Raw genomic sequence first — 25015 nt, 5'->3', positions numbered from 1 at the left:
TACCATCATCAGGTGTAACCATCAGTAGAAAAAACAGTTTAAAGCTTGATCCTTTGGCTCACATTTGTAAAAATGCTGACCTTATTATCTGAAATCTGAGAACCTCCAACACCTCAGCGACTTTGAATTTGATAAGCATTTAAAGGAAATTGATGGAGTCACTGTATAGTGCAGCAGAAAACTGAAACAATCTTTCAAATGTGGATAGTGTCAAAATTGGTTTTCCCTCTAGAGCCATGAATTTCAAAAAATCCTGTTAACCACTTGAATTTTCAAAATTTCGAAATGTGCCAATTTGCCCAATATTTCCAACTAAAGATGCATTTTTTACTACAGAATTATTTCAACCTCCAGACACATTTCAGAGGTTTTACTTCTGATTTATAATCCAAGTCAAATTCATATCTTAAAAACTCTTTGTTTCAAGTAAAACAAAATAACCCCAATGACACGTATGTTACATGTTCGTGTTCTGTGCTCTGCCCTCTCCTAGTTTAGTTCACAGTAAATGGACTGTAATTTACAAAAAATACCTTTTTACCTACAACCTGCATACGCATACATCTTTAAACCCAGATGGAGGTATCAGAGGAGACTCTTCATCTCCCCAATACTTCAACATACAAATGCAAATGTCAGCAGATGTGACTGAAACAAACATTATTAACTGTACTACTACACACCACACCAGTGATATCTAATCATTAAAAACACAACTTCTAAAGTGTACTTCCACATGGTTGAATACGTATGATTGAACGATATGATAATTCAAAAAGGCAAATCAAGTTTATTTGAAAAAAAAAAATGTTTGGCTAATGAGCTTTATTTAAAAAAAGTAATCAGAAAAGAGTAAACGTACCAGCTTAGATACTTGCGCTGCTTCACTAGTGTGGGCTATAACAAATGTACCTTGAGCTTGGAGTTTAGCCAGCTCCGCAGTCAGAGAATCATAGCTGTCCTCCAGCTGTCTCTTCCTCAGCTCCACGTTCTGCATGTACTCTGTTAGAGAGCGAATCTTCACTTCGTGCTGAAAGTCAGAACATCATATGCAAAAATTTTAGTGACGAGCAAAGACCTCTACCCACGAGGACACTTTACATCAAGGATAAAATGCACTTTTACTTTTTGTTCACTGAATATTTATGATCTCTTGTCACCGGGGAGTGTAGTTTAAATACCACAGTTAGCGAAATTTGAACCGTGGCTTCAGGCCACTACATGAACACAGAATATAAAACATGCAATTATTTGAGAATTATGACCCTGTGCAGACTAAAAATGTCCAAAGCAAAAAGAAAAATCCACCCCACAAAGAGTTGGGTCATGTTAAGATGTTGGGAGTAGCTACACTGTGTTTTAAAGCTTTTCAGCCTTTATTATGACAGGAAAACTGGGAAAAGACATGCAGCAAATGGCTCAGGCTAGATTTGAAACCAGGGCTTTAAGACACATGGGTCACCTGCCCAAGCCGGTGAGCCTTTTGAAGTGTTAATTGATAATGTTTCAGTATCAGTATCACCAGTATTTCTGTCTAGTACCAGATGAACAAACATTTGTACCCCCATATCATTTTATTTTAGTTTCTACAGTTCATCTAGATTTAATAATTCAGTTCAATTCAATCGATTTGGTACCCAACAACAACACATGTATCCGTCAGTTTGCAATCTTACCTGTGAAATGAGAAGGTGACATGAAGACAGTTCTCTGCCCGTCTCCTCCATCTTGCGGTGACACTCGGTTTGTAGGTTCTCCAGGTGGCGACAGCGCTTCACCATGGACTTCACCTCTGACTTTATCTTATTAATGTAGAGGCGAGCCACTGTGAACTCTTCCTCGATCGCTCCGGTGATCTCCACAGGCTGGAGACGAATGAGTGCGAGGAGACAGTTAAATAAAAAGAAAAAATCAGTCTAGTAGATGCTTGATCAGGATTGAGTGGGGACTGTTTAAACACAGCATGGGCGTTAAATCAGTGGAAAGGGAAGCATCTTAGAAACACTCTGGCATTTTGTATGCACAGCCATTAGGTTAATGGTCTCATTTAGCAGATGTAGCAACTCAGAAGCTCCGAAATGAAGTGTGGAGGAAAATGTATACACATCAATCTAAGCACTGCAGATGATAGCGGATGTGCATACACGACATTCTGCATATGCGAGTAGTATACTGACTATATTGAATAATGTAAAGCTGTTGATTTAAGTCACGTCTATAAACACAGATATTTATTTTAAATGCTCATTCAGAGCATAAATTTACATGGATGCCAAACCAATCAAGTTAAAGAGAAATGCCTGAAAAATGACACTTTATCAGCAAACAGAAAATATTCATATGCACACACATGCACACGCACACATATATATATGTAAGTTTTTTTAAATGTAATTGTCTCCTTTTTGGCAGATCTACCAGAGCGCTTTGTCACGGCTTTATGCCAGAAGATGCTTTGCATTTCACTTTGTTGGTATTTACTGTCTCTCTTGGTTTTACTTGCTTTCTTTATTTCCTTCCAGCCATTTGAGATTGTTTGGTCATCCCTCATTAATTTCTCATGTGGTTAATTACTTATGTGCACCGATCAAGCATAACATTCTGACTATCTATCAGAATCAACATTAACTTTTAAAAAAATAAATAGCATTAATGTTTTCAGCAAATTGAGCTCATCTGTTGGACTCGACCACATGGGTCAGCACCAGGAAGCCTTGGCCGCCCACGACTTGGACCACTTTTGATGGATACTGACCACTGCAGACCAGAAACATCACACATGAGTTGCAATTTGGGAGACTCTCTGACCCAGTCTTCTAACCATCACAACTTGCTAATATCCTCACAATAGCCCCCCCCCTTAACACATCATCTCTGAAAGCAAAATGTTCCCTGGTTCCTTAATATATCCCACCCACTAACAGGTGCCATGATGAAGAGATAATCAGTGTTATTCACTTCACCTGTCAGTGGTCACAATGTTCGGGGTATTTTTACTCTGGTTTTTCTCGTTGTTAGCCATCATCAGTCCATCTGTGTTCATCTCCAAAATTTACTGCCAGCGTTTTCTCTCATGTTTCCTGCGGCTGCTTTTTGAGTTGTTTTTCTTTGGACTATGTTGTCCTCAGGCTTTGCGCTTGACTAGACTCCGACAAGTCTAAATAAGCTCAACACTAAACCCTGCTTTTGTTTGTGCTTTCGGGTCTTCTTTTGAATTTCTCTGAGTTCCTTTTCTACACTGATACTTAAATTTAGCTGTATATTTTCTTGCTTTGACATGAGAATCATCTTTCTCATTTTACCTACACCACAGTTGTCGCTTTCATCACAAAAATGCACTCTATCCACGTCTGTACCACTCACCAACTTGATGTCCTTGTTTTCAACGATCGTGCTAAATTCACTCAGGTCCCTCATGAGCCCATTAAGAATCTCAGCAATGCGTTTTCTTTGGTGGCTGCTCACTTCCTGGATACGGGACAGCTCTGCCTCTAAAGCCATGAGATGAGCCTGGGGAGGGCGGAGTCAAGCAGATAAGAGGTGTTAGGGAGAGCCGTTGTGCTAAGGCGAGAAACTCCAGAAGGTACATGCAAATACGAAAAAAGACAGAAATTGTGTAGGGCAGACTCTGAGAAGTGGTGATTAGATTCCCTGAATCTGCAAACACACATGGCTGCAGGAGCATAACATAGTAGCCACCAAATTATAAATCAATAAACTGCATGAAGAGGAGTGGATGGCATCTGCGCTCAATAACATCTGAGAGAGTACACGGTGGAGTTTACTTTATTATTTTCCATTCTGCACAGCAAGCAGATTCTAACCAGGGCTGGAGGGCAAATGTGCTGCAGCACAATGAAACCATTTGATCTCAGTCAGGTTTGACAACATAACATTAAAGACATTTCTCCTACTCACACATGTGAGACCAAGAGTTGGGTAGTAGACTGAATGACCTATGACCCTAAACAAGATGAAGAAGATGATGATGACAAGAAAGAACAGGTAGAAGAAGAAGGAGATGAAGAAGAGGAAGACTTTCCATAAAGGTGTTGTTCCAACGAAGAAATCTGAAAGCATACCGACTTGTTTATGGGGTTTCATTTTATGAGTGGCTCATCTGTCACCAGTGAAATATTCTACTTGAGCAATTTTTCATGGCACGTTTTATGTTCTTGCTCCCCAGTTCATCAGTCATTTCAAAGCACCATTAGCCACCTTCTTAAATACTCCTTAATCAGCTCTTCCATCTTCATCTCTGTGATTCACTTCAAGCTCTGTTACAGTCTTCCCGGTCACTTCTCATGTCACAATGTCATCTTAAGATAAACTAAGGTAATAATGAGCTGAAACTGATTCTTATATAAACAAGTAAAACATGGGATGATGAATAGAGTTGGTTCATTGACGTGATGAATGGGCTTAATCATGTTGATAAGAAATGGGTTTCAATGGCCAGATGGATGAATTATGGTGTTTAAAGTAGCCGATCAATGGCAGTGATGGTGAGCGATGGCACGGACACCTGCAGAAGAAGCGACAAGTTCCCACTAAAAACAAAGATGAAGGCAGCTGCGGGGATGACGGCCATGATGAATGTGCTTCAGTATTCCCAGAGCTTTTCCCATTTCTACTGTAACAACTGGAAAGACCGACGTGCCTAAAAGTTCAAGACTGAGAAACATTTCCAAAAGATTTTGATGAGGGGATTTCTTTTCTCTTATAGCACCACCTGCATTTACCAGCACTGAAATCTTATTTGTATTTAGTTTCATATCTTGTCAAAGTCTCAGACACTCTCTGTGCAGGATCAGACAGGTCAGAGCAGAGCAGACTGGAGAGGCTATAGAGGCTATTGAGGAGAAATGAGGGCTTCAGGCAGGTTTAGCAGTCTAAATGGTGGTTCTGTTGTCAGATGCTCAATCAGCTTCTGCTCCTGAGATAGACAGGAAAAGACAGAAGGACACGTGCAGCAGACTGAAACACACTGATGAAATATTGAAGAGGATTTAATAAGAAGGTCAAATATGGTCACTTAAATCACTGAATAAGTCAGGAACTGCACAAAGCTCTGACCAGCTCTGCCAGTGGTCTCCTTCTGACTTTTATCTATTATTCACTTTATTTGTGCTGCAGAAGGACAATTAATACAGAGGCTGGGCTTATTTAAATAATGTGCTTTATGTTGCTAAAAGATTTATTCAAAAAGCCTCCTGGAAGTCAGACCCACCATTTTCTTTGAAAGCTCCTCAGCCAGGAGCTTGTTCTGCACGCTCATCTCCTCGACTCATTCTGCTCAACTCTCTGTAACACTTTCTTTCAACTGTGAGGCACACTTCCACATGACACACGTATTGTTTAATATTTAATAGGTAATAAACATCCATCTATATGGTAAGAAATTATTCAAAGCCCTCGATGTAACTGAAAAAACCTGCCTGTAAATTATCACTGTAAGTTTTCTTCTACCAGACAACGTTGTGTGCATCAGGGATATACTGCAACCAGGCTTTGATAGTTACTGCAATACTTTAACAGTTACCCAAATTGTAAATATAATCAGATATATATAGAATAAGGCAGTAAACATTACAAAATTTATGGGAAAATTGCTACTTTGAGTAAGAGTATTTTAAATATTTATATAGTGTCAAATCACAACAATAGTCCCCAGAAGGTGGTTTATATTGTAAAATAAAGACGTACAATGATACAGAGATAACACTCCAACAATCAGATGACTCCACTATGACAAAGCACTTAGCAACAGTGGGAATGGTAAATAGCCTGTATTTGTATAGCGCTTTACACTACATTCAGTCCTCCACACATTGGTGATGGCAGCTATATTGTAGCCACAGCTGCCCTGGGGCGCACTGACAGACACTGGCACCATCGGCCCCTCTGACCACCACCAGTACGCAATGGGTGAAGTGTCTTCCCCAAGGACACAACAACCGAGAGTGTCGGAGCCGGGGCTCGAACCGGCAACCTTCTGATTACAAGACAAACTGCCAACTCTTGAGCCACGATCGCCCGTGGCTCAAGAGTTGGCACCAGGAAGGAGACACTTCCTTTTTTACAGGAAGAACCCAGTTGGGGTGAGGAGAGACAGACATTAATAATAACTAAAGATTAAATACAGAGAGGTGTGTAGGCACATGGTGAGTGAAGACAAAACACTCAGTGCATCATGGGAATCCCCCAGCAGTCTACACCTATTGCAGCGTAACTAAGGGAGGATCCAGGGTCACCTGATCCAGGCCTAACTATATGCTTTAGCAAAAAGGAAAGTTTGAAGCCTGATCTTAAAAGTAGAGATGGAGTCTGTCTCCAACACTCCTGAATCTAAACTGGTAGTTGGTTACAAATCTGAAGGGTCTGCCTCACATTCTACTTTTAAATACTCCTGGAACAACAAGTAAACCAGTCTGAAAGTGAGAGAATCTACTGGTGTGAAATGGTACCATGAGGGTTTTAAAATAAGATGGTGTCTGATTATTCAAGACCTTGTACGAGAGTGTAGTTCAGTTTAACAGGAATCCAATGAAGAGATGCTAATGTGCTACAAATGTTGTTTCTCCTTCTCTGTCTTTATGTATATTTATTAGCAGTTTAACAGTCAATGTCGCTTCTTCAGCAGGACTGTGTAGGTGTGGTTTGACTCAGAGTCAAAAAATAGCCTACCTATCTGACGGGTTCATAGAAATATGAGACATTATGTGTGGCTGAACCCCACCCACATCCAACCAGTGAGAAGAGAGAAAAAAACGTAAAAACAGAAAGCTCCCATCACACAAAAGCAAGACTTTTTCAGACCATGACTACTGAAAACACAGTCACTGGAAGGTCTCGATCCAGAAAGGCTGGATGTCTTTTCTGTGAAAAATACATTTAATCAAGCAAAGTCAGAGCTGTGCTCTCTGTGGAGAGTCATAGTGCACGACATTGAACCAGCAAAAAAAAGGGAAAGAAAACAAAAGAAATCCCAATACTTCACTTTTTCTTTGTTATCTTCATGGTAAATGGTAAATGGCCTGTGTTTGTATAGCGCTTTACTAGTCCCTAAGGACCCCAAAGCGCTTTACATATCCAGTCATTCACCCATTCACACACACATTCACACACACTGGTGATGGCAAGCTACGTTGTAGCCACAGCCACCCTGGGGCGCACTGCCACCATGACCACTGGTGGCACCATTCATCAGAATTTTCTCCTTATCTTCGTTACATGCAGCTTTAATTTTACTTATCTCACTAATTGCATTTTGAACCAGTAGCTCAGCATATTGTAAGATGGAGGCTTAAATGAAGAAATGATTTTATTACAGAGAGTTCCTTTTCTACTTTTTTTTTGCAGTTTGCTTCCTTGTAAACACACCAAAGCACAACATCTGTCCATGATCTATTTCTTTATTTTAGCCACAGAACTTTGTTGCTAAAAGATTTATTCAAAAAGCTTCCTGGAAGTCAGACCCACCATTTTCTTTGAAAGCTCCTCAGCCAGGAGCTTGTTCTGCATGCTCTTCTCCTCGACTTCTAAGCTTTTCTGGTCATAGTTGACCGCCAGCTCCTCCAGGGCCTGAAGAACCTCTTTTACTTCGGCCTTTGCGGATTCATTCTCGGCCTGCAGCCTGCCGAGCTCCGACTGCACCTTCTCACTGTCACCTCTGGACGATGCGAGAAGCTGAGGGGCAAAGACATTCGACTTATTGCAAACTGTAAATAGAGAAAAAACTATTTTAAAAGTGGAACGGTGAAACTTCCCTGCTGAGCGCTCGCTTCATTATTTACAGAGCAGAGCTGCTGGGTCTTAACAGAGTTATCCTGTTTTCTGGCATAAAGAGCTAAATGTCTGCACAAACCCTGTCACACAATATTCAAGCAACTGTACAAAAGAATAATTTAAAGATTGAGAGATGGCTTTTGTGCCACCATGCTGTTTGCTGCACTGCTGCAGCCCACTGTGGGTCATTTCACTGAATGGAAGCCATTAAATGTAGATGTTCTCCGCTTGGAGTGCCGGCATATTTGCACTGCAGCATACGGCTTTTATTTAGATAAATGAATGTAACTTTGCGTTACTATAAACAAACCACGGTTGGGTAGTTAGGACTGTGTCAGTTCAGCCCGCAGCAGGACCATTTGGGAAATGATTGAATGAATTAAGTCCTTTTCATCCCAAAGCCTTTTTTAGGTTCTCTTCCTCAACAGTTTAGCCTCTCCTATGAAAACACGCTGCAAATACGTCTCTTAATTGGGTTTTAATGGAGTCTTTTAATTGCTGTTCTTCCTACAAGTACTGATTTACTTACTTGCAGCAGATATTTATGTGATAAAGTGCCAATTATAGATCAAATCCCTAGAGAGCATGTTTATTTGTCAGCAGCAGTGTTCAGTCATGTCAGCAAAAAAAACAACAATCGTTCCCCGTGTAAAAGTTAGGGAGCAATTTCTAAAACGAATACTTAACAAGCTTCAGTCATTCTTCAGTCTTTTCATCGATTCTTTTCTGCGCTGTTCAGCCACTTAATTCTATTCTAGATTAAACCACTGCTAGCATGTAGAACACAGCAACAGTGATACACTCACAATTAAACAATGACAGTTTAATTTCTTCAAGTGCTTTTTGGCACCTGAAAGGATTTTTTCTGTCAGTAATCTCACGGGCAGGATAATAAATGTCTCACAGCTGACTTCTATTCACAGTGCAGTTTTCATTTCCACATTCAAAGACACTGCAGCCCACCGTGAGCTGTTTAACCAAACTGATGAAAGGAAATAAAACCAAGATCCTTTACCTCCTCCTGGTCGAGCATCTGCTCCTTCAGCTTCTCCACCATCTGGCTCTGGTGGTTGATCTCGTCATCCTTTAGTGGGAAAGACACACACACCCACAGTCGTATTATGTGTTCAGTTTCCATTCACAACTATATGCTTTAAACTTACAATAGACGACAGCTGCATGTTGGACCGGATACCCATACATCTTTTTTTCACCATAACTGGATCTGCCACTGTGCGCACATTTTAGAAAACGAAGGCCTGATTTATGACAAAAAGGGAACGGCATCAGCAATTATATGGGCAAAATGATCGATCAGTAACCCGACAAAAGAAAGAGAGTGGCTTCATCAGCATAAAAAAAGTCAGAGTGAGACCAGTGCCCATATATAAATGACCATCAAAGTGCCTTAAACTTTCATTCTCTCTAATTCCCAGAGGTGGTGAGGTGTCTTCTTTTAAAAAAGTAATTAAATAAGAAAAATGCCCCAAAGCCCTGATTTCTGTCTCACTGGAAAAAAATACGGGCTAAAGTAATGAGCATGTTTTAATTCTAAGAACACTGCATACCTTCAGACACCTGCAAAGAAAAGTAGAGATCAGAGACAAGGCTCCATCTAGGTTACAAGCCAGACGTGTAATTACTTTATCTTATATGTGCAGATTATGAGTCAGATGAGCATATGCAAGCTCCAAGGCCAGCCTTCAGGCTCCTCATAACAAACAGCCATTGATGAGCTTTCTTAATAATACTGCAGTACTTGTAGTTCATGTAAGGTTATTGGACATATGCAGTCCAAGGTGTTTGACTGTGGTCGGAGGCTCCACAGCTTCCCCTCTAACAAGGAGGTGAGCTCTCCTCCTGAGCAGGTTGTTGTTAGCAGCCAGAAAATAAGTCCAACAAAGACACAAACACACTGTAGATATAAGCTGTTTGCCACAGAAACAAGATCCTGGAGGACAGTATTAGTTACACTACATATGTTACCAATATGTTACCAATGGTAACAGTAGAAACTACTAATACTGTAATCTGTGATTCTTCAGGTGTTTGATAATCTAAAGAAAACATCGTGCTTTGCAGACCAAAATGCAGAGATGGAGAACAAAACCATGCTTGTCAGGGCCCTGGGTCTGTGCGACCCAGGATCCCTGGGCAGTCATGGACTGGTGATATTTTATGTATTTTTGGTGTTGCTGCTGCTCTTCTCCATGCTTGTAGATGTGAGTGTGTGTGTGTGTGTGTGTGTGTGTGTGTGTGTGTGTGTGTGTGTGTGTATATGGGTGCAGGTGTGTATGTACACTGGTTTACAGGTGCCTTCAGGCCTGGTGTGTGTGGCCCTGCTAGGGGACTGGCCACACCTGAAGCTACACACCTGCCGCTGATCAGGGCTCGTCGGGGGAGCTACTTAGGAGAGTCTTGGAGCTCCCACCGACGCGGGATCATTCCATGAGACTCCACGTTAGTCATCCAGTTGAACTGAGTTAGTGTGTGTATGCCCGCGGTTATATGTGTCCTGACGGCTGCGTCTATTGTGTCCCCCAGGAGAAGTGTGGAGCGCCAGACAGCACGAGGGGTGCTGAGACACGGGAGCGGAGAGCACTGAGACACGGACTATTCACGGAGAGACACGACACGGGAGTCAGGGAAAGCACGGGGATTTATTGTTGTTTGTACCATACACTGTAAATAAACGCACTGTTTGTACATAGAGCACCGCGCCTGGGTCCTCCTTCCCCACACCTCCCACGGTTTGCCATGCCGAACCGTGACAATGCTGGATTTTTTTTCCAGCTAATGAAAAGCACAAAATCCACTGGGAGACTAAACAAACTCTAAAAACTATCTGAAGACAAGCAGAGAACATTAACAGATGCTGAGACAAAGACTCAGGGTAAGACAGCACTTTTTGGGCAATTAGGAAAGTGGACACAGCAGGTGCAGGTGACAATAGTTAAAGACAGAAAGAGAAGTAAAACTAAACACAATACACTAGAGGCAAGCAATTATCAAAATAAAACAGGAAATGAGACCTAACACTAAGTTATAACACAAACTAAACACTCAAAAATACTCAGATCAATAATGCAAAACTATAACACCAAAAAACCAAAAGGTTAAAGAGCCGGGGTCATAAGAAGAGGAGGAGGATTTTTAATGCTTGGCTCTACAGAAGCTGCGGGGTCAGTGCTACCAGAGAAAAACAATAATATATATATGTCACATAGTGATCTGCAGCAGCTCGCACACGCCATGCGAGATGATGGGACATCCGAGGTACACCGCGACTGAGTGCAATAAAAGAAAAATCCCAGGTATCTGCTATGTATACATTTGTATCCACGAATACATTTAACATATAGAATATCATGCATCAGGTCTGTTATAACTGTACCACATCAGCAGAGACAAAATAAAATATATGCATCCCCAGGGATACATGAATACACAGGGCAGTGTGTGCATTCACACAGCAGGGCATGTACAGGAAAACATGTCAGTATATGCTTCTGCATATTTAAAGGAAAAATCTAGTAATGAAAAAGTAAAATGACACATTATAAAACCGCGTGTGTACGCAGAAGTCTTAAATAATTTAAAGCTTTAACACGTTTCAGAGTTACTACTTCCTCTGTGTTTGCTACATTACTCACTACTATGTGTATGATCCTGAACTCATTAACATAAATAATGTATGCATGACACAGTCTTTGAATTAATGTGTGCATAACATTACAGAAAACGCAGCCGTGGTGTGTGAGGAGCTCTACGTCCGTGCACAAACCATCCTCGTGCACTGTTCGTTCATTACCTTATCGTCTAGCTGTTTGTAGAGCTTGCGAATCTCCTCCTCGTACTTTTGCCTCTCCTCCTCAGAGATATGAACCACAATGGAGGAGGCAATAGAGCAGGGGGTGCAGGGGGTGCAAGGAGTGCAGGGGCTGCATACGTCAAGAACTGACTCCTCAGATTCTGGAAGAACCAGGGGGGCATCCTCAGATCCTTCACACAGCTGCCCCGGCACAGCAGCATCCTCACCTATACACAAGGGAAGATTTTTTCTCAGGTTTTGAAAATGTGCTGCTCTCTCCTGCAAATCCTACTGTAAGGATTAATGCATAAAATGTGATTAGAAGGTTAATCCTTAGTTTAGTAAGTGCCCCTAAGCACAATGCATGCAGTGTGCCAAAAATGAGTGTTCTTTACCATATAATCTGATTGAACAGCAGTGCAAAATACAATATATACACAACAGACATATTATCAAAGTGTCAGTTGGCTTGTGAGAGAAATAATTACGCAAACTCTACACCTCGTGGAGGGGACGGTAAAATGTCTGCCTGCAAGCCTAGTGCCCTCCATTGGAAGTATTAAGAGGTTTATGACATGTCTTTATAAACAGTGAGAGCAGAAGGTTAGGTGAAAGACTTCAGTCTGTTCATTTAACAAATAGTGGGATTCTTATGTTATTAGATATGATCCTGTCACATAATGAATTACTGAACACAGTTTACTTTATATGGAAAGACAGAAAAGCTGTAAAGTATGTCCAGTGATTACAATCACTGTCCACTTTGTTAGGTACACCTGTTTAACTGCTTTTTGTCACAGTTTTTCAGTCAGCCAATCACACAGCAGCATCTCAGCGTAGAGTTGTCGGTGCCAAACAGGCTAATCTGGGTGTTTTCAGAGTGCATTTTTCCATCCCACATTGGATGGTCTGAAAAATAAGAAAGCAGAGGTTCTCTATGTGGAAATGCACCCATGCATCCCAGACTATGCAGAAGAGCATTTGAACCTCGAAGCAGATGAGCTACAGCAGCAGAAGACCACACCACTGCAGGAAACCGAGGTTACAGTTTACACAGGCTTAAGTAGAAGATTGGAAAAACATTGGCAGTCCGACGAGCGTGATAGACGGTAGGGTCAGAAATGGTGGAAACAACATGAAGGCATGAATCCATCCTGTCTTGTATCAACTGTTCAGGCTGGTCGTGGTGATATGGTCGGATATTTTTCGCCTACTACAAATTGAGCATCATTCAGAGCCTACCTGAGTATTGTTGCTGACCCTTTATGACCACGGTGCATCGATCATCTGATGGATGCTTCCAGCAGAATAATGTACCGTGTCACAAACTGACTTCTTGGACATCACAATGAGTTCACTATGCTCAATTGACCTCCACATTTGCCAGATCTCGATCCGACAGAGCACCTTTAAGAGGTAGTGGAACGAGAGATTCACATCATGTATGTGCAGCTGCCAAACCTGCACCAAGTGTGTGACGACATCATGTCAATATGGACCAAAACCTTTGATGAATGATTCGAGCAACTTGTAGAATCTATGCAATGAATAATTAAGTCATCTCAAGGCAAAAGGGGAGGGGTGTACCTAGTAAAGTGTCCAGTGCTTGTATTTTTTAGGGTTAAAAAACAGACATAAATTAAGAAAGAATGAGTTCCTTTTGAACTAGATTGCAGATTCTGTGTTGCAGTGACCACTTTTCTCCGACATGTATGTGTAAACATCTTGATGCAGTTGAAAGAAGAGACTTTGTTACTGCTGACTGATTTCAGAAGCTAACTACGTCTGCCTCTGCAAGGCTTCACTACAGCACTCATCTGACTAATTAAAAGCACGATAGGTAGCTCTAAAGTAGAGGAGTGATTAAATAAAGAACTGGAGTGATTCTAACTCTAATATGCTCAAAGTAATCTCACAATGTACCCAGCTGACACTTTGAGCTCCACCTGTTGACTTGACGGTGTACTAATCAATAAAAGTAGCCACAAAATTAAATGTGACAAAGACCTGCATGTGTGTGTCTCTCTACTGCACACCACAGGAGTTCCTGCTCTGCAATTGAATGAAATTTATTGTGTGAGACAAGCGTTCCTGTCTGTGGGCATGCGGGACAAGATGGAGGTCAATAGCATCTTTCTCAAGGAGCTCCTGCCCTGAGGTGGGTAACAACATGGGGGGCAGTGAGGGGGGAGTGAGCGCGACGATGTTGTCAAAATGATTAATTAGGAAATTAAAAGCACTGAATTGCGTGGGAGACTGGAAGACAGTCGAGGAAAAGATTATGTGTGTGAAGGAGAATGGGGTGAAGGAATGAAAGAAATTATTTTCACTAAGAGGTGATCGATAAATCCTTGTTGCAACATTTTTAAAATTCAGGTCAGGCTCCGAGGGAATGATCTTTAGGAGAAAAACATCGGAAAAGATTCATTACACAAGTTGAATGTCAACCGATCGCTAGCACTGAGAGCGCTGACATTTGAAAAGACCTCGTCTAACAAAAGAGACGCATGTGCAAGTGTAATTAACAGGAAAAGTGTGTGCCTACGATGCTTCGTATACTTGTGTTTTTTTGTCTGCAAACTGAAACAGTTATGAGTGAGTGCGTGACATGTGAGAAGACCAGTGTAAGTTATGACTTTTCTGTAGATGTGATTAGCTCTCGCTTCTGTGAAGATTACTAATGCATAAGGTTTCATAAATCATAAGGCCTGAATCATGTCTTGCCTTCAATACAGTGCAGGGGGAATCCAATTATGCAAAGTGTAAAATTCTGAATAATATGGAATAAAAATAACCAAGGAGGGATTTTTAAGCGTTTTGGGCACAAGTCCAGCACGTTTGTTTGGCTCCCCTTGTCCCATATCTGCCCTGGCAGGTATTCAGATGATATCAAATGAGGTTAAATCTGCACTTGCGTAGACTGCAAAATAAAGCCTGCGGGCTGGTGAAATTTTCATTCCTGTCAGTGAATACTCCTCCATGCATGAAAAGGGACTGGGATAAGGACATGCACTGCAGTGGCTCTACTTTTCAGAAAAGTAGTGTTTTCTGAGCCGGAGTATCATCTCTCTCGAGCACAAGCTTTTCATCTTTTAACAGCATCGTTCTTTTTACTGTATGGCAGGCAGTTAATCTTTAAAAAAAAAGATTAAAGATCAAGATCTACAATCATTTGCTTAAACCAGCACTCAATTTTCACTCTTTTTGTTTCTTTTATAGGAGTAATTTAAGACGTCTGCAGCCACGCTTGCAGTTCTGTGATGCTTTGAGCTAAATGCTCACCGCGCTGGCGCTTTGCATGTTTTATTACATTTCTACCATCCTATTTTCACCTTTTATAATACTAACATTTGCTAATTAGAACTAAACACAAACTGCAACTGATATTAGTGGGAAAGGAATTAATTCTCTTGAGACCATGAACATGTTCAGTGCAATCCGTTCACTAGTCTCGAACAAAGAGGCTCAACCAGCAAACATCCCCACACAGTCCCTGGCATTAGCGCAGTTGAAAATATATGCATTTCATGGTTCTCACTGATAAACTCAAAATGCACAGGAAACTATTTTTACCGTCTCTTGAGGGAAGATGATGTTAAGTGTTTTTTATATCAGTGCAAGTATTACCGTTCCTCCAGCAATTCAGCTCTGCCTCGAGTCTTTGAATAGTTTCCTTCATTGACCTGTTCTTTTCCTTCTCCTTTTCATACTTCTTCTTCCACTGCTCTGCTGTGAGCTCCAGGTTCACTGATACAGTATTCCTAATGGTCTTGGCTCTAATTGGAGGGATACAGTGAGGGAGGGAAGACAGAAAGGAAAGGAAACAGTATGAGGGGAGGGTAAGAGGGAAATATATAGATAAGAGAGAGAGGAAAAGGAAAGTGCAAGACAACAGAAGAGAACAGAGAAACTGTCAAAACAGTTTCCAGTCGCAGCTGCTTGATGAAAATATGTTTCCATCTCATTAACTGGTATGCAAATTGGGTTTCTTCCAACTTTGGTTAAAAGGGATATGATGAAGAGGAAGGAATTTAAAATATAAAAATGTATCAACCCCCCTGAAGCATATTCACATCAAATATACAGCACTTATCATATAAGGTAGAGTATTTATGGGAGGATAAATAATTCACAAAAAAGTCTTGCTTTAGATTTTGTTTTTGTAGTGACTGAAACATAATCACTGCAAACAAACAATTATGTTTGTTTAATTAATGAACTTGAAGGTCAGTATTTGCTTTGACGTCTTCGAGGCAGCTCTCGTAATTCCTTCAAGTAGTCTTCAGAAATAGTTCTCCGGGCTTTTTGAAGGACATCCCAAAGCTCTACTTTGGATGTTTCTGCTTTTTGTTCCATTCTCTGCCGAGATGATCCCACATTGCTTCAGTAATGTTGAGGTCCGGGCTCTGGGGAGGCCAGTCCATGACTGATAGTTTTCCACAGGTATACTTGTACTGCACTGGCAGTGTGTTTGGAATCATTGCCATGCTGAAAAATGAAGGTGCTGCTAATCAGATGCTTTCCAGGTGGCACTGCATGGTGGATCAAAATCTGATGGCACTTTTCTGCATTCATAATTTAATCAATACCGGTAAGATCCTCTACACCACTCGCTGAAATTAACCTCCAACACATGACAGAGTGTTTACAGATGTCTGTAGATACTCACTGTTGTACCTCACTCCACTGGAAATACTGACATACATAAAAAACACTCCTTTAGACCTGTTGCCAGTGGTTTTTAGTCCAGCTCTTTGTAATTTGGCATACATCAGCCTCTTCCCCCTGTTTCCTTTCCTTAGAAATGACAGCTGCCCTTACACTAACACTATTTTGATGAGGTTTTGGTGAAGAGTGGACAGATCAACTGAAGGGCCAGATGCTTCTCTCAGGCCCTGTGTCAGATCTTTGCTAGTTTTTTTCCTCCCCATTTCTTGAGGACATTACTTTTGGATACTGGTCATCTGCTGTAGGTGGTTTTTTTGACCTACTATTTCCTTTTTTTACTTCACTTGAAAAAAAAAAAAAAGGAAAACCCTTAAAAAAACATTCCCCTGAAAATGACCGAGTTCAAGGACTGGATTAAAAAATAGGAAATGTCCAAGAAAAACTTTGAAAGACCTTCAGAAAACCCAGAGAACTATTGTTCAAGATCACTTTTACAAAAATGCTGAAAGTCTGGCTCCTTGGAAGGAAAATATGAAGAAACGAGAGGGTGGTTCAAGACTTTTGCACAGTGCCATACAACAAAAATATGTGGTTTTACAGCTGAAACAGTTACACTGAAACACCTGCAGCACTCAGTGGCTTTCCCTTCATTTCACACTACAGTGAGAAAACACTGTCTGTATTCAATTATTCCCTGACATTAGTCAGACAAACGGTGTTATCCAGAGTCTCATCACATCAGAATATAGATAACATGTTGTTTGGATAGGGAAATGCTGAAAATCAAACATCAGGTGGCATATGTTCTGAATGCTGAACAAAGTGGTCATGACTTATTTATGCTCTGCATAAATACACAGTCCACCCATAAAACCTGTACTTTTAATAATGAATGAAACAACAATAACAACAATAATGAGCTTAAGCTAGGATTGCAGACCTAATACTGTTGACTTTTATGTCCATTCAAAGGCTTTTCTGAGAAAATATGCTGAATTCTACAGGGCAGATGTATTTAATGTCGTTTTACAGTATTTCTTATACATTCTATTAATCTTTAAAATAGATAATTGTTGGCACTGTACAGCTAGTGCTTCTGACAAAAGAGAAAAGAGACCAAATCTTTACATTCAAACATCCATTGTGAATTCTCTAACTGCCTTTGCTCTGTAATACATTATTTATTTCAACCAACACTCCAATGTCAGTCTCAATTCATTGGTAGGGGGGAAAGGCTGGATGTCCACAAAAAAGCCTTTTCAGGATCTTTCTTTTCAATCTGTGGTTTTTTTTTAAGTCGACAGCAAGTAAAGAGAGGAAATCTGGCAAGCAAACCAAATCAGACTCCATGAATGCAGCTTACCTATCTGAAGAGTGGGGTAAAACAGATTTTGAACAAACAAGACCCAAACTACAAAAAAATAGCCTGCTTCTAAAGCAACTTCGTCAAAGGAAAAGTTAGAGGAAGTAATATGTGAACAGCATATCTGAGGTGAGCACATTTCAGCAAAAACATCCCCGCGACTGCAGCTGAGAGAGACGCAAATGTGTGCTGTGTTTCGCAGCGCAGACGTTCATAGCTACTTAGCATGGAAGAACGTTACCGTTGGCCAAACATCAAGGTGGATTTGGTCTCTGTATCGTTGTAGCTAGAGGGAGAGCAACAGATAAACATGGTGGTGCGGCAGTTCCCGCCCAGCGAGTCCTGTAGGATGCGAGTCATTTTACTGTCACGGTATGGCACATGGGATTTCTACAAAGAGATAAAAAGAAGCGAAGAAAGAGGATTAAAGATAGCAACGGGCAGTGAAAAAGACAAACGAGAGGATTGAAAAGCTGAAGGAAATACTGAATTGCTGCAAGACAGACGTGACGTCTGTCTTTGAAAAACTAAAAATATGTGTTGTTTTCATCGGGAGAAAACAAAGGAAAAGGTGATTTCTCTCTCTCTCTGGTAGATAATTGACAGTATAACCTTTTTAACACTTGAAATGTTTTCAAAAAGACTTTGTCCTTGCTCAGAAGACTGAATAGCAGCAGCATTTCTAACAGATTTCTGAGGCATTTACAGCCTGAGAGCCTTTCCTTTAAGTTTACCAAGAGTTCCCTAAGCCTTTTCAGCTTGTTTCTTTAAAGCCTTCAGAGGCGTATAATAACACAAGACGGGGAGTTTTTTTAATTATAACGACAGAGCTTTAAAGGAGTGGGTAGACTGGATTGTATTACCAGCTGTAGCAGCGGTGGGAATTATGGGTGAGGAGGGACGGATATCTGCTAACAAGCTAGCATGTTTCTACAAGCATTCATCCAACCCAGCTGCAAGACAACAGTGTGGATTTCATTCAAGGTGCACTGCTGTGATTTCCAGCGGCAAATACTTCAGTGTAACTGCATCTCACATGTTACACAGCTGGGGTTTGGGAGTACTTTAAAAAGTAGAATGTGGCAGTGACACAATAATAATAAATACATAGGTTTCGCTAAAACTTGTGCTTATGACCCATTTGGACATAGCCATATCAGCTTGTTCCTAGTTTTAATCTCAAGCTTAGCTAGCCAGATGCTGATAGTATTTGCAGTATGAATACAAAACTGCTAATCTAACTAATGCTTTTCCTAAAATGTCAAAGCGTGCTATTCCTTTATATTGGATGTACAGGGTGGGCCATTTATATGGATACACCATAATAACATGGGAATGGTTGGTGATATTAAAGTCCTGTTTGTGGCACATTAGTATATGTGAGGGGCAAACTCCTCAAGATGGGCGGTGACCATGGTGGCCATTTAGAAGTCGGCCATCTTGGCTACAACTTTTGTTTTTTCAATAGGAAGAGGGCCATGTGACACATCAAACTTATTGGTAATGTCACAAGAAAAACAATAGTGTGCTTGGTTTCAACGTAACTTTATTCTTTCATGAGTTATTTACAAGTTTCTGACCACTTATAAAATGTGTTCAGTGTGCTGCCCATTGTGTTGGATTGTCAATGCAACCCTCTTCTCCCACTCTTCACACACTGATAGCAACACCGCAGGAGAAATGCCAGCACAGGCTCCAGTATCCGTAGTTTCAGGTGCTGCACATCTCGTATCTTCACACCATAGACAATTAGCTTCAGATGACCCCAAAGATAAAAGTCTAAGGGGGTCAGATCGGGAGACCTTGGGGGCCATTCAACTGGCCCACGACGACCAATCCACTTTCCAGGAAACTGTTCATCTAGGAATGCTCGGACCTGGCACCCATAATGTGGTGGTGCACCATCTTGCTGGAAAAACTTAGGGAATGTGCCAGCTTCAGTGAATAGAGAGGAAACACATCATCATGTAGCAATTTCAAATATTCAGTGGCCTTGAGGTTTCCTTTGATGAAGAATGGACCCACTATCGTTGTGCCCCATATACCACACCAAACCATCGCTTTTGTTGTTCCAACAGTCTTGAAGGGATCCATCCAATGTGGGTTAGTGTCAGACCAATAGCTGTTATTTTGTTTGTTAACTTCACCATTCACATAAAAGTTTGCCTCATCACTGAACAAAATCTTCTGCGTGAACTGAGGGTCCTGTTCCAATTTTTGTTTTGCCCATTCTGCAAATTCTGTACGCCGATCTGGGTCATCCTCGCTGAGATGCTGCAGTAGCTGGAGTTTGTAAGGGTGCCATTTGTGAGTAGCTAATATCCGCCGAAGGGATGTTCGACTAATGCCACTCTCCAGGGACATGCGGCGAGTGCTACGCTGTGTTGCTGAATGAAGCTAGGACAGCCACTGATGTTTCTTCATCAGTGACAGTTTTCTTGCGTCCACATTCTGGCAAATCCAACACTGAACCAGTTTCACAAAACTTAGCAAGCAGTTTGCTAACTGCGGCATGGGAGATGGGTGGTCTCGTAGGGTGTCTTGCATTGAAATCTGCTGCAATGACCCGGTTACTGCGTTCACCAGATATCAACACAATTTCGATCTGCTCCTCACGTGTTAACCTCTTCGACATGTCAATGGCTGTGAACAAAGGCAAACTTGTAAATAACTCATGAAAGAATAAAGTTACGTTGAAACCAAGCACACCATTGTTTTTCTTGTGACATTACCAATAAGTTTGATGTGTCACATGGCCCTCTTCCTATTGAAAAAACAAAAGTTGTATCCAAGATGGCCGACTTCTAAATGGCCACCATGGTCACCACCCATCTTGAGGAGTTTGCCCCCTCACATATACTAATGTGCCACAAACAGGACTTTAATATCACCAACCATTCCCATGTTATTACGGTGTATCCATATAAATGGCCCATCCTGTAGAGCTATCTTCAGATACACACAGCAGATTTATTGTAGTGTGTAATTTGGCCTTGACTAGCTACTAAACTAATTACCTAATTTGTGAAATTTAGGTTGTTTTAATCTAATACTTTCAGCTAATTCACTGCAGCCTGAACCCAGGTTTGGGGGAAAAAATGTTTAAACAACATGAAGCTAATGATAGACCTCGGAACAAATCTCCACCGTACCGTTCCTTCAGCCAGCGCTGAGATGACGTTCCCCAGGGCCGACAGAGACTTGTTGATGTTCTTAGCCTCATCCAGCACCGCTCCCTCGGCGCCTGTCTTACTGACCTGACACACATACACCCGCAGACAGGAGGAATTAGTCCGTAAAGAACATTATCAGCAGGGAAATTATGTTTATTTTCCTGGTGGCACTGACACTGTGGTGTAATTTAGCAGTGAGAGGGTTCACTCTGTGCATTTTCAGTTAATTTGTTTCAGTGAATTGTTGCAATAATTGACATTTTGCATGGCAAAAATGTCAAATGGCAGCATGCAGCTCCACAAACTGTAGAAAATCAAATTTGCAATAATAAAAAAAATCAAATATGAGTAAATTTGTTTAAATGTAACTGTTATTTTAAAGAAATACACAGAAATAATTATTAGAAATCTGTCTTGCAATAAAACTGCAATAAAAAGCACTTCCACAGCATCAGAATGAAGAATTTGTGCATGCACAGCTAATTGCTAACAGACAGGAACACTGACAAGCCCAGACGATTTCCACACTTTGAAAGGAAAGGCACACGTTATTCTGTCATAATCGCCATGGGATGCAATTATTTACGGCAAAATAATGAGGAGCTTAATTACAGAGGAGAGCAAGTCGTCCTATCAAAGCCTTCTGTGGACCATACGTCAGGCTCCTGTTCAGCCCAGTCAATAACGTTTTGTACCAAAGCCTAAAAAGCTGCTGGAGTAGAACCTTTTACTTATTGAGCCCCAGGGAGGACCAAGACAACTTACAGATGCACTATCAGCACTTATCAGCTACAAACCACAGACATCAACATCTATCCAGACTCTACTGCAATCTAACGCTCTAAGTTTTCTACCAATACTATCAACACAAGGAGCCAAGGGCCAGGTTTAGCGGTGCCTCTAATGTATTTTCTATTTGCTTTCCAGCGTTTGAACTATGTCCCAGTGATAGATTGTTTTATAGATGGTGTGATGGGGCTGAGCTGACTCAGATTTCACCTAGAAGACCTTTAAAAGTGGAATGAATTTGTTGTTCTTTGGTTCCCATCAGTTTGATGTTTATCTTGTCTGAAAGCTCCATTTAGCACTTGTTATTTTTCAGAATAAACAGTAACCCTGATAATGCATCTGCGACAGACTGAAACAACCCTACAGATTAGGAATCAGCTCTCGGCCTCTGAATTTTTTTATAAAGTGGAATTTTTAAAAATCAGAGCAATCCAAAGCAATAAAGATTCAGGTTTAGTTGCTTTAATGCATTGTTTATCTGCTTCTTTGATGTCTGAAAACACCATTTCAAAGCCCCCAGTGTTTCAAACCCCTGTCAACAGCAAACGTCTGGAGTTTATATCCCTCCTTTTAATGTTTTTGAAAGAAAAATCCCCATTCTTCCTACCTTCTCACTGCCAGCTAGGTCAACCAGATATAACTTCCCACTCAGCTTCTGCTCAGTCTCCACGTTTTCTTGTTTGATGTTAATGAGGAAGATGCTGTGACTGCGGGAACTATGCTCATTCATGTCTAAAGAACAAACAAAAGTTCACTCAATTTAGTTCAAGTTCAAGTCTTCACTTCATACCTCGCCATGCATTTCTCCCCTTTGCACATTAATCTTGAAACTTTGAAGGGGGAAAAAAAGTCTGACATAAAGTGTCTGACGGAGTGAGTGTCACAACATCAGGAAGATCAACAGTGTGACTCACTGGTGACAGCAACGTGACGGTTGGCCTTCCCCTCATCTATCACATCCATCACCTCCTCGGGACTTGTGACAAAGCGCTCAGTGCAGCCCTTAGTGAAGCAGGAAATCAAATATACGTTCAGTAATATGCACAAATATTAGCTAAACATACAACAGATCATCATGAGTGCAGAGCCAGAATTAATAATTGTGGTTTCTTTAACTTGGACTAAGACAGCTTAGATGAGAACATCGATAACACTCTCAATCATGTCAGGAAACAGTAGAAAGAGTCAGTGTTGTTCCTCTGTACCTACATAAAAATTCTATTTGTCTGTTTTTCCCTCTTTTTTTGAGGGTTTGCCATGTTGACAGCCTCCAGGTTTTGAGCGAGATCAACCAGAGCGCAGTCATTTCCACAAACACAGTAAAGTTAAGTGTGATGATGCATTATAGAGCCTGTGGAGCAGGGAAATTATTTTACTGCTATTGTTAAATAATTGTCATCATTACCATTGCATTAATAATATAATCTGGAGTTTATATTGCATTCAGGGGTTGAACAGTGTGTCTTTCAGAAAGGCTAAAAGTAACAGGACAGGAAACAGGCTTGGAGAGTTTTGCAGAAGTGGAAGTTATTTTGAGCAGCAGGCTAAGACGAGGCTTTAACAATGTAACAGATAGCTTTAAGAAGGCCTTAAGCAGTTATGACTATTTTATACACAATGCATATCTGTGCTTATTTGAGTTGATGTTCAGGTTCATTAATGGTCTTAAGCTTCATCTAGTGAGAGTGTCTAGATGATCCATGCTGAGGGAAAACTAGAACATAGAAGGAATTGCAGTACATGCTTACAAAACACTTATATATCAGGTCATTTCATATTAAGGTTTTAGTAGAAGTTCTTGGTTAAAACATTTATTTAGTAGAAGACATACACATAGTCTCAGTGAGCTTCTGGTCTAGTGAAAGGTCAGAAGTGCAACAGGTGAACTGAGAAAGAGCATTTGAGGACGAGACACAGACAGTAGGTGAAGAGGTGACACAAAGAGCATGTGAGGTCAACACATACACACACATTAGTTAGATTTATTTAGAGGAGAGATTAGTCATGTCTGGTTGTAACTGCAAAAGTGTCTCAGTAAAAGAGGGTGGTTTGTATTCTCCTTCCTCAATTTTGAACCTTAACAAGCCCTAGGTGTGCAGATAACTTTATTTTCTTATCATTTTATTAAGCCAGAACTGAGAAAACTAGCAAGCTACTGGCTGTCAGTCTCAGACATGTCAATCTTCTCACGCTGATCTATTCTTATACTCATAAACAACAAAAACAGCATCTTTATAATAGAGAAAAATGCAAACTGAATCGCGTCTGTAGGTGACTCACCTTTACATAAGGAACTCTGTGTTTGTCTTCGTGCACTGACAGATTCGTCTTTGTCACTGTGTTAGGAGAAAAAAATGGAAGATGTCATTTTTTTTATTACCTAGAGGATTGAGCGTGTGTGTTCATGAGTGTAAATGTTTGCCCATGTGTGTGTTTGTGCAAATAAGCATCTGCATGGAAGTGTTCTTCCTTTCAGCACAACTATAATGAGACCTGACTATGTTCCCTTCATATTTGTGAGTCAGCCTCTATCCACTGTGTGCAGCGTGAAAAAATACTCGAGGGCCTGGCTATGAATATTTTCAAAAGAACTGAAGCCTTATTTTTTGTATAAAGTCAAAGTGAGAGGTTAAGCACGTGCCTCTGATAGTGTCAATGAACAAAATACCAATTTTTGGCAAGGGCACTTACTGGCCCAAATTCCTGCATTAGTCACTGCACATTTGAAAGTCTTATCATGTCGGTAATTAAATTTCACCAGATTGTGGAGGCCGTTTTCTCCCTTGAGACTGTTAGTGTGTGCTTGTGTGGTTTCATCCTACAGCCATTTCCCCCCATAGGTTGTTATTCTCCTGCCTCCATTCATCTGGCTTGTTGTTGACTCTTTTTGTTCAGAGCCTAAATGTTCCACAGGCACTGTGGACTCCCCTGCATACAGATGGAGGCTTTCACCACTGTCTCTGGCTCCATTAAAGATGTAATCACACCCCTCTATCCTGGCCTCTCCATCATTTTACACGGGTTGTATATGGGTGATAAGACTATGAGCCGAAATGCTGAGTTGACTCTGGGTGTATACAGAAAATAGAACAAAGCGAAGATATAAAGGAAGCCAGTGAGGTTGTTTACTTTTTCAATTTAACTTCACAGATCAGTTTAATTTTACGCTTTTTTAAATTAAAAGGCCATGAAAAGCGAGGAGGGGAGGGCGTGATAATAAAGCTTGCTATCGCCAGTGTGTGAATGTGTGTGTGACTGGGTGAATGACTGAATGTAGTGTAAAGCGCTTTGGGGTCCTATGGACTAGAAAAGCGCTATACAAATGCAGGCCATTTGCCATTGCCATTTAGTGTTTGCAGCATTAGTACTGCAAAGTCCATCTTATGTTGTAGCATTATCAGCTGGTTTTGAAACCTAAGACTG

General features: G+C 40.9%; 1 protein-coding gene across 1 annotated transcript in view; it reads right to left on the bottom strand.

Moving 5' to 3' along the window:
• kif5ab (kinesin family member 5A, b) overlaps positions 1-25015 on the bottom strand; it is an 83346-nt gene that overhangs the window by 31159 nt on the left and 27172 nt on the right. Inside the window, exons 6-17 of the mRNA XM_085407544.1 lie at positions 23873-23928; positions 22507-22594; positions 22200-22324; positions 20783-20887; positions 17872-18020; positions 15227-15375; positions 11600-11826; positions 8804-8872; positions 7483-7689; positions 3364-3510; positions 1677-1865; positions 913-1030 (exon numbers count right to left, since the gene is read on the bottom strand). Coding sequence (XP_085263670.1) covers positions 913-1030; positions 1677-1865; positions 3364-3510; positions 7483-7689; positions 8804-8872; positions 11600-11826; positions 15227-15375; positions 17872-18020; positions 20783-20887; positions 22200-22324; positions 22507-22594; positions 23873-23928 — 1629 coding nt within the window. The remainder of the gene's footprint in view (positions 1-912; positions 1031-1676; positions 1866-3363; positions 3511-7482; positions 7690-8803; positions 8873-11599; positions 11827-15226; positions 15376-17871; positions 18021-20782; positions 20888-22199; positions 22325-22506; positions 22595-23872; positions 23929-25015) is intronic.

This window comes from Rhamphochromis longiceps, linkage group LG5, assembly GCF_057381845.1.
Source record: "Rhamphochromis longiceps isolate RC_006_pf linkage group LG5, R_longiceps_female_GT1.1, whole genome shotgun sequence".
NCBI classification, from domain to species: Eukaryota; Metazoa; Chordata; class Actinopteri; order Cichliformes; family Cichlidae; genus Rhamphochromis; species Rhamphochromis longiceps.
Note: the sequence above shows the minus strand (reverse complement) of the source record. Positions and strands in the feature narration are given on the sequence as shown.